This window comes from Chiloscyllium plagiosum, chromosome 13 (assembly GCF_004010195.1).
Source record: "Chiloscyllium plagiosum isolate BGI_BamShark_2017 chromosome 13, ASM401019v2, whole genome shotgun sequence".
NCBI classification, from domain to species: Eukaryota; Metazoa; Chordata; class Chondrichthyes; order Orectolobiformes; family Hemiscylliidae; genus Chiloscyllium; species Chiloscyllium plagiosum.
The window spans coordinates 64214097-64224304 of record NC_057722.1 but is presented as its reverse complement, the minus strand read 5'-3'; the positions used below and the strand labels follow the sequence as shown (position 1 = coordinate 64224304).

The following is a 10208-nucleotide window of genomic DNA, read 5'->3' as shown; positions in this document are numbered from 1 at the left end:
ACGACGGTTGGAGGAAGAGCGCCTTATCTTCCACCTAGGAACCGTCCAACCACAAGGGATGAACTCGGATTTCACCAGTTTCCTCATTCTCCCTCCCCCCACCTTGTCTCAGTCAAATCCATCGAACTCAGCACTGCCTTCCTAACCTGCAATCTTCTTCCCGCCCTCTCCGCCCCCACCCCAGTCTGACCTTTCACCCTCACCTTGACCTCTTTCCACCTGTTACATTTCCGACGCCCCTCCCCCAAGTCCCTCCTCCCTACCTTTTATCTTAGCCTGCTGGACAAACTTTCCTCATTCCTGAAGAAGGGCTTATGCCCGAAACGTCGATTCTCCTGTTCCCTGGATGCTGCCTGACCTGCTGCGCTTTTCCAGCAACACATTTTCAGCTCTGATCTCCAGCATCTGCAGACCTCACTTTCTTCTCAAAGATTCCTATTGCTAGCTCTTGTGCCCAATTGGGAATCACATGAAATGGTTTGCAAACCTCAAGCAAAATACAATTTGCCGAATTTGAGTGAAGATGGTGATATTTTCAGTCCATTTAAACGGGATTCATGATGTTCCTTCATTTACTGTTAATCCTTCTGACATGCATTGCGAAAAGTAGGTAAAGTTATCATAGAATCCCTATAGTGCGGAAAGAAGTCATCAACCTCTCAAGAGAATCCCACCCGGATGGTCAATCCATCTAACCTGCCCAAGTTTAGGCAGAGCAGTAAACAAAAAAAATCCTGATTTCACAGAGCAGCAGAATTGGTGAGGGTCAGCACTGGGACTCGGATGTCGCGGAACCTTATTCCTTTTGGGGTCATAGGAGGAAGCCATGAGGATAAAGATCGCGCGGTGTTCCATTCGTTTATCTTGTGCGTATTTTAATTGTTTTAAGCATTTTTAAGTTTTCTACGATATTGATACCTGTTTGCAAATGATTGCAGCAGTTCTAATTCATTTCCACATGCATTGTGAGTCTCTAGGTGTTTGGAAGCAGTTGCAGGAACTCATTCCTTCAATGATTTAATTGTAGCTCCTCAAACGTGTCCGAGAAAACAGTGTGGGGTAGAGATGAGCAGCACTTGTTTTGCAATTGGGTTACGTGGGGGAGTTGGCTGGTGATCAGATTGGGGCTTGATAGACAAAGGGGTGCTGAATTGTTGGAAGCACTGAGCTCGTGGCTGTTACGGAACCCGGGATTCCAGTGCGTCGGACGAATCCCGAGTTTAATGGATGTCAAGGTAACGAGAGGGATGGGTCGGCATAAGCTTTGCCGATAGGTTGACGTTGGAATCGTATGTGTTTGGGGCTCCCGCTGGCGAACAGGCTTTTAAACACTTGTAAACACGACATGAATCAGGGTATGAAACTGGGCATGTGGCGGACAACTAATATAATCCTTCTGAATCATGATCATGGGTCCCAAAGAGTCCTTTCTTGCAAACCGTGAGTTCCAGCCTACGTCAGTTACTCAGAATTTGCGATTATGTTGCGGTTCTCATTTGAGGCGAGTGTGGAAGCAGGGCTAGGAGATCTGGACGAATGAGATCCGCAGAAGCGGGTAGCGAATAAAATATGCATACTATTTCCTTTCATATCTCCCCGCAGCTTAGATTTGGCAGGCTTTCGCCATTTGCAAACCATGATATTTGCTATTGAAGAAATAAACCGGAGCAAAACTCTACTTCCGAATATCACTCTGGGGTATGAGATCCATGATGACTGCTCGACATCTGCGGTAGCTTCGAAAACAGCGCTGGCTTTGGTGAATGGAAAGCAAGAATAATTGGATATCCTGAATGTAAAGGTTCCTCCAATGTTTTGGCCATTATTGGCTGTGATTCGTCCACATCTTCCATTGCTACCGCAAGGACAGTTGGAACATTCGGAATTCCGATGGTAACGTTTCAAATATTTGATTGCATTTTTACAACATCGGTAGAAGTATAGAATCCCTAAAGTGCAGATCAAGGTCATCTGGCTCATGAAGTGGGCCGTGACCCTCCGAAAACCTTTCAGCCCCTTTCTCCGCAGTTATGGTGCCTATCACCTAACCGCACGTACCTGAGTACGAAGGAGCAAATTAGCATGGCCAATCCACCTAAACTGCACATTTTCGGACCGTTGGAGGAAACCAGAGCGCCCAGACTAAACATGCGCAGACCCAGGGAAAACGTCTAAACTCCACACGCATAGTCACACAACATTGAAATTGAAACGGTCCTAAGTGCTGTGAGGCAGCAGTGTTAACTACTGACCCTTCGTGCAGCCCAGAATTTCATCAGAGCAGATTGTTAGTCTATTCCAGATTAATTGTTTTAAGATTGTGAATCAGCCACAGTGGATTTTAAACCTAAATCCTCTGTGTTTTAGACTACTTGTCCAATAATATTACCACTATGCCATCATCGCCCTCATACTTTCCATGTGCTCATGAATTCACTGAAACAACATGTTGCAAAACCCAGTCATAAAAATCTTATTTCTTACGCAAATAATATTTAAGTTTCCAGTACAACATTCGACTGGTTCCTTCAGGGAGGTAGGTCTCATATAACCACGTGCTGACCAGAATACACTTTTGCTTGACGTTTGTCCTTTTTCTAAAACTCTACAAAGGGTTTATTTTGATCAATTATTTCTAATCATAGGCACTTATCTGTGTGGAGTTTGCACATTCTTCCCATGTCTGCGTGAGTTTCCTCCGGGTGCTCCGGTTTCCACCCCCAGTCCAAAAATGTGCAGGTCAGGTGATTTGGCCATGCTAAATTGGCCAGGTGTTAGGTGCATTTGTCAGAGGGAAATGGGTCTGGGTGAGTTACTCTTTGGAGTGTCGGTGGGGACTTGTTGGGCCGAAGGGCCTGTTTCCACACTGTAGGGAATCTAATCTAATTAATCTAAACTAATCTACTCTAATCTAATCGTTTATAGTTATTATTGCAATGATTAAAATTCATAAACGAAATGTATTGATACTGAAAATATTGTAGTGATTTTTAAAAATGACTCCAAAAATGATGAAATCATATTTATATATATTGTTCTCTTTTTCTGCAGGTGTTATTATTCCACTTGCTCCTGTCTGAGCGATAAACAAGAATACCCGACTTTCTTTAGAACGATACCAAGCGACAAGTATCAGTCCAAACTTCTTGCTAAACTCGTGAAAATGTTTGGCTGGAATTGGATTGGGACGGTTCGAAGCAACACAGATTATGGGAATTTTGCCATGAGAACATTTATCAAAGAGGCCCCAAAAAAAGTGGGGTTTGCACCGCATACTACGAATCATTTTATAGAACCGATCCCGCTGAGAAAATCAGCAAAATAGTGCAGGTAATGAAAGAGGCAACCGCAAAGGTTGTGGTTGGATTCCTGCATGGTGGAGATATGCGAGTACTACTTAAAGAGATTTTGCACCAAAATGTGACGGGGATACAATAGATTGGAAGTGGAGGGTCGGTTCGGGAAGATAGTGGCTCACATGAAGAAAGAGCAAGCTTTCTCACTGGGGCCCTTGGTCTAACAACTCGGAAGGCAGAAATAGCTGGCCTTAGAGATTATCTTCTGAGAATTCATCCTTCAAGGTTTCCTGACAGCATTTTTGTGAAGAAATTTTGGGAAACTGTATTCTCCTGCTCTTTCATGAAGGATGACATAACAAAGACTGAAAGTTCCACATTTGAGGTGCGGTCATGCACAGGGAGTGAACATTTGGATGGGTTAGAAAATGCCTACCTTCCAGCGATAATGGAGGGAAGTTCCTACCATGTGTACAAAGCCGTCTATGCTGTCGCTCATGCACTTGATGATACGCTGAGATGTGAAGAAGGCAATGGGTCTTTCATGCATAATACTTGTTCTCACATTTCAAGATTTGAACCCTGGCAGGTAGGAAGAAAATTCAAATTTCTTTCAGATCGATCTCAATTTTGTAGAGTGTAATATTTTACTTTCATTTGTGGCCTTTTTCACGCTGCCTTTTAACAATCAGTCATGTTCAGAAGAATCCAATACAGTATTTACGTCAGAGAATGAGAAAACCAATCCATTATGACAAGCATGCGTCAAGATGAAAATGGCATTTAGAAACACTGCAGATTCACTCATACAGAAAGTTATATATCAAGCCTAAATATATGATTATAAGGACCTCCAAGGCCTGAATCCCTTCAAGGATAGCAACACCTTGAGGTTTAGTCGCTATTGTGATGCAAGAAAATGAAAAGATTAATTTGTAGCCAAGGGTGTGCCACGGGTAACAATGTGATAAGTACTCAAAATATGCATGCCACGTTTTGTGGTGAGATAGGCATTGTCGAGTTTCGTCTTTTCACGGTATGACGGTGCTTTAGTTCTCAGTAGAAAGTTTAAGGTAAATCATGTCACTCTGACAATTAAGCACTCACTGGAAGCTATTCCACACTGCCAGTCAAGTCTTTGCCGTGCGGCTGGACTCCACATATTCTCAATTAGAGTCATTCCGGCTAATATTGACATTTTGATCTAAGACGGAAGATCGGAAACTTGTAAAAAGGGAAGATGGTTCGCCAAACTGTATTTGTTCATGTCTGGATGCTAATTTGTAGCATTATTCATTTCTAAATTATTGGTGATCATTTCTTTAAATTAATTGTAATGCAGACTTCCTAATGACCGTCAAACGTTAATGTGACTTTCATTGTCCTTCTGTAGCTGCTGCACTTTCTACACTCAATAAATTTCACTGATCATACTGGGGAAGTCGTGTATTTTGACGAAAATGGTGATCCAGTCCCAACGTATGACCTAATAAACTTACAAATGAATTTGGACGGTTCACTTGAAAGTGTAAACGTTGGATATTATGAAGGTACCGCGCCAGATGGACAAGAACTTGTCCTGAGTATTCGAGATATCGTGTGGAGCTCCACTGGAAATGAGGTATTTCCCTTGCAATTGGCACTGAGAAACCACAGTAATAAAGTGACATTAAAATGTGAAAAAAATCAAAAGCAGCGCAAGTGTTTTTATGAACCGTTAGACTGTGGGCGTCACTGGTAAGGCCCTTATGTATTGCCTTTTCATAGAGCCCTGGCTTTATACATAGCTGTTTAGTTTTCTAGGGCACTTGTTCCCGTTTTTATTTCTTCCCTGAACCCTGAAATCTGATTTTGTTCTTCATTCTCCCTGTGAGTATTTCTGTGCGACTCAACAGTTGGGAATGCAGTTTTCATCCTCCATTTCTAATTGCTTTATTTATTGCAAAGCAGCCAAAATGAAATCTAAGCATTAGTTTTTGAATTCGTCCTGCTTTTAATTTTTCATGGAATTGGGATTTTTCTGTACACATTATTTGGATAAATCTGGAAAGTTTAGAGCCAAAATGGCGGAACCCTGAACACAAAACGTTGGTTCTTTTTTCTCTTTACAGAGGCTACTCGGGTGTTGCATTTATCTAGTAATTTCTGTATTTGTTTGTTGTAACCAATCGTCAAGTTTGGTTACTTTCAGAACGATAATCTGATATCGTATTTTAAGATTATGAAGGCCTTGGTAGCATAGACGTAGAGAAGGTACCTGCTGTTCAATCATAAATGCTGTTAAGTTACCCAGAGAATGCTTACATGAAATCTCAAAAATGCTCTTCAATTTTTTTTATTGCTAAGCTTCCGAAATGAAACCTATCCATTCGGTTTTGAATTCATCCTGCATTTAATTCTTCACGGAAATTGGATTTTTAAAATATATTGTTTATATGTATGCAGAAAGATTAAATGGTTTTATCGATGGGTTTAATGGGATGATACAGAAACTCGCGAGAGAGAAAATAATTGACGTTTGAGTGGACATAGAGTGCTACACTAACTTTTTATGGTGTATTCGAAGAGGCAAGGAACAATTCGTGCCTGTGCTGTAGATTCGGTCATTCTTGTAAATCATGTGACATGAATGCAAGTTTGCGTGGCTACCCCTGGTCGGCAGTACGCATGCAGATTGAGGATGACTGCTTTAGGTGGTATTAATACAGCTGCAGTCACGGAACAGCGCTGCGAGCTAACAGACAATAATTACCATTAGCAGTTTAGAAAAAAATGTACCTCCGTTGAACGTATGAGAGAGTTTCACAGATAGGTCTCAACTATACATTTTAGAGACTCTTCCTACACATAGTTTACAACACCTGTTCTACAGATTAGCGATACATTTTAAAAAATGCAATCTATATTCACGACGACCAATTCCTCACTCAAGATATCCGAAGCAATCTTCAAACTGATGTTGCAATTTCATTGTAAAGTGCTTCATGGTTGATGTGTTAACTGGAAGGGAATTAGGGGTGATAATGCAATTACCTCACAGTCACTTCTCTTTCATTTATCTCGTCGGTTTCCCGTAGCTTTTTCTTCCTTCATAGTTTTTAAAACTATTTTAATCTATTTACCGTCCGTGCAGAACCTGCGCAGGGGACAGTGAAGGAGTTTAGGGAAAAGGGAGAGAGAAAGCCGAATGCATGCCTAAGATGGCACTGAACAATGCAATATTGTACACTTTTCACTGTCTTCCTGTATCTCTGTACTTGAGTACACATGCCAATAAAATCTCCTAAGTTTAAATCTAAAATTCTAAGTTGCATTGTACTGTTGAGCGAGTAGTGTTTGACAGCATAAATAATATTACAATTTTGCTGACTATCGGATGTGAGCAAGGGTACTTGGATACTATTCCACAAATCTCTGGACAATTTGGAGTTTAGCTTGTATCCACTGTGCTCAGTTGTTTCTCGATATCTGGATAGCTCGGTTACTGAGGTCTGGCTTCTGTGATATTCGGGCTCTGAAGTCCGGGAATGGGGTTCTGGTGTTGGTTTACTGGTTAGCTCCACTGAGCTGAAAATGTTTGAAAATACTTGAATGCATACATGATGCGTTCCACTATCATTGAAGTCGGGCAGGTTCATGGATCACCCAGTTCTTTTGACATGGAAGCTTGATCACCAACACACACGACGGTATGTGACATAGAGACAATCACAGGCACACATTTTCTAGTGGCAGAAGATTGGTCACTCATAGGATCGAGGCCTCGCATGCAAAATATAATATCCAGAGAATTGTTTGATCTTGAATGTGCTGAGCGAAGGGGTGGTACAATGCATTGAACAGTCAACATTGAAAAAAACTATTTGTTTAATATTTGACGGGAAAAAACACCTTACAGGTCACAGTGGAAGAGACGGGTTCCCGTCTGTATAACATACCCCCAACAATGATAAATTCCGTGTGTGTTACGTTATGTATCCAATATATGGGTAACACAGGTTTCCTTTGTTTTAGATTCCACGTGCGCTTTGCTCAGAACCTTGTCCTACTGGAACAAGAAAGGTCAGCCGGAAGGGTCAGTCAATATGTTGTTTTGACTGCGCAGAGTGCGCCGATGGTGAGATTAGCAACAGCACAGGCAAGTACAAATATGGAGTCGAATAAATGCTATCTTGTGGACAATATGTTTTTGCGTATTAAAACGAAGAATATTTCATTCTTTCAGATTCCACCGATTGCGTGAAATGCCCTTTGGAATACTGACCCAATCGGCAAAACGATCGTTGTGTTCCCAAAACGATTGAATTTCTTTCCTTCCAAGAGGTTCTGGGCTATGTCTTAGTGGCACTTGTCGTAGTGGGAGTGTGTCTTTCACTAGGTGCAGCTGCTGTATTCTTCCAGCATCGGGAAACCCCTGTCGTTCGAGCAAACAATTCGGAGCTGAGCTTTCTTCTTCTCCTTGCGCTAATACTTTGCTTCCTGTGCTCACTTATCTTCATTGGGAAACCGACCGGATGGTCCTGCATGTTGCGACGAACTGCGTTTGGAATTGTATTTGTTCTCCGCATTTCCTGTATTTTGCGGGAAACCGTTCTTGTTGTGATCGCTTTTAAAGCAACTCTTCCCAACAACAACTTGATGAACTGGTTTGGACCCATGCAGCAACGGTTAGGCGTGTTCGTTCTTACATTTCTTCAAGGTTTAGTTTGCACAATCTGGCTCATTGTATCACCTCCTTATCCACTGAAAAACATGACCTATTATAGAGACATTATTATTTTGAAATGTGACGTGGGCTCTTTAAAAGCCTTTTATTTTGTATCCGGTTATATTGGTCTTCTCTGCACTGTATGCTTCCGGCTAGCTTTTCTTGCCCGGAAACTTCCAGACAATTTCAATGACGCGAAGTATATAACTTTCAGTATGCTGATCTTCTATGCTGTTTGGATCACTTTTATTCCGGCTTATGTCAGCTCTCCTGGAAAGTACACAGTGGCTGTCGAAGTGCTTGCTATTTGGGCGTCAAGCTTTGGTTTACTTGTCTGCATTTTTGCTCCGAAATGTTATATAATCTTAGTGAAACCGGAAAAAAATACGAAGAAAAACATGATGGGCAAAGCGTCTTCACTATAGTTCTAAACCTCCTCTATTTCTCCTCGCACAATATTCAATCTGGTGATTTTCGTTCGAAAATAAATATTTATTGCTGATTTAATATTTCCATTTATTTTCGATAGCCTTTTGGTTTTGTTCTAATAAAGATGTAGTTTACTTCGATTTTGTTATATGTGAAGGCTATTTTATAGCCTAGTGCATTGATACTGGCATTTTGTGTTGGTCTGTGTTGAAGCAGTCCATGACTAAAGTTGACAAGATGGTCTCTTGCGGCTTTTTAAATTCACACAAGACTGCCGAAAGGGATTGACAGTTGTATATAGCAGAAGTGCTTTTCACAGAGGAGAAGATCAGATACTGCGTCGGAAGAAACACGAAGGAAGTTAACCAGATTTCTGTAATTAGGCAGTTCTAAACATATAAGCATTTTAATAAGGGGCAGTTCTGAAAGGCGGAGCTTAGCCGTTCTCCCAAGCTTGTTATTTCGGGAAGAGTGGAGAGGAAAGTCTGATGTCATAGTGTCCTGCCAGGTTTGGGTAATTGTAGAATTAGAAGGTCAAGCAAACTATCATTGTGAAAACTTTAGTAGCATTCCTTTAGCAAATATTTGTAGGCAGTGAAGAGGTCCAGTTCATTACTAGGGAAGATACAGTAATAAGTGGTGTAAACACGACCTCCAAAAAATCATTGGTACAGGAGGAGGGCAGAAGAAGGTTGCAAAAAGACAAGTCACGATTCAGGAGAAATAAACAATAGAAACTCAAGTGCAGATATAGATATAGATCCTCGGCACAACATCGTAGGCCGAAGGGCCTGTTCTATGCCGTACTTTTCTATGTTCTATGTTCTAGATAAATTAAAGAGATGATTACACCCAAATGTCAAAGAAATAATGACAAAAATAGATTTCAAAATACAGAGTGGAGATGTGGTTCTACCCCCTTGTTATTTAGGGAAACAATAAAGCTTCATTTAGAGACTTGGTAAAGTTGTGAAATGATTGAACTTCGCCCTTAGCGGGTATTGAACGATGCTGTGGCTTTCACAGACGTATTTTATCCTGATTTGTTTTAAGAGATGTTTTGTTGCATGGGTGATGAACTGGCTAGTGGAAGTAAACTTCTTGAGAGGCTTTTTTAAAGTTGGAACAATTGAAGCAGCCTAGATGGATGTGGACTGCTCTCACAGGCCAGGATTCCGAGTTTTTTTTAGTTTCCCAGACATCTTGTGGAAGTGCTGGTGCTGAAATGGGGTGGACAGGATCAGAATTCATGCGAAACCAGTTTATCGTCCGACAGATTTATTTGAAATCACAAGCTTTTGGAGCACTGCTTCTTTCGCAGATGAAATGACTATGTGGCAAAAGGCAAAAGTAATTTCACCTGAAGAAGGAATAATGCTCCGAAAGCTTGTGGTTTCAAATAAACCTGTGGAACAATAATCTGCTTTCGGGTGCCTTCTGACATTTTTTTTAGTTTTAAGATTTTGCTGTTGAAGTCTCACCAAGTTTGGAAGCTACTGTAAATATCTATTGGCTGCTGCTCTCTCTGGATTTTTTGCCTGCTTCCCCTCCTCCCTCCCCCCCCAACCCCCTCCCCGCCCCAGGTCTGCTACTGGGTTACATGTGATAAAAGTCTGATATCTGAATTTACCTTTTTGTCAAGGGATGTGTTTATGGGATGTGACTATATAGGAAGAGTTAATTCATAATAGTTATTGTATCTATTATCCCGTTAAGTTTTCCAATACAGTTAAATTATTATGTTCTTCTTTCTTTTGTTATGTTTTAACTATAGT

At 41.2% G+C, this 10208-nt stretch overlaps 1 protein-coding gene and 1 pseudogene across 1 annotated transcript; both read left to right on the top strand.

The window, feature by feature from the left end:
- Positions 1 to 523: 523 nt before the first annotated feature.
- On the top strand, positions 524 to 7539 carry LOC122555647 (annotated as a pseudogene).
- Positions 7540 to 7820: 281 nt separating this feature from the next.
- On the top strand, positions 7821 to 8429 carry LOC122555646 (extracellular calcium-sensing receptor-like). Its single transcript, XM_043701644.1, has one exon. The coding sequence runs from the start codon at positions 7821 to 7823 to the stop codon at positions 8427 to 8429; it is 609 nt and encodes a 202-aa protein (XP_043557579.1).
- Positions 8430 to 10208: the final 1779 nt, after the last annotated feature.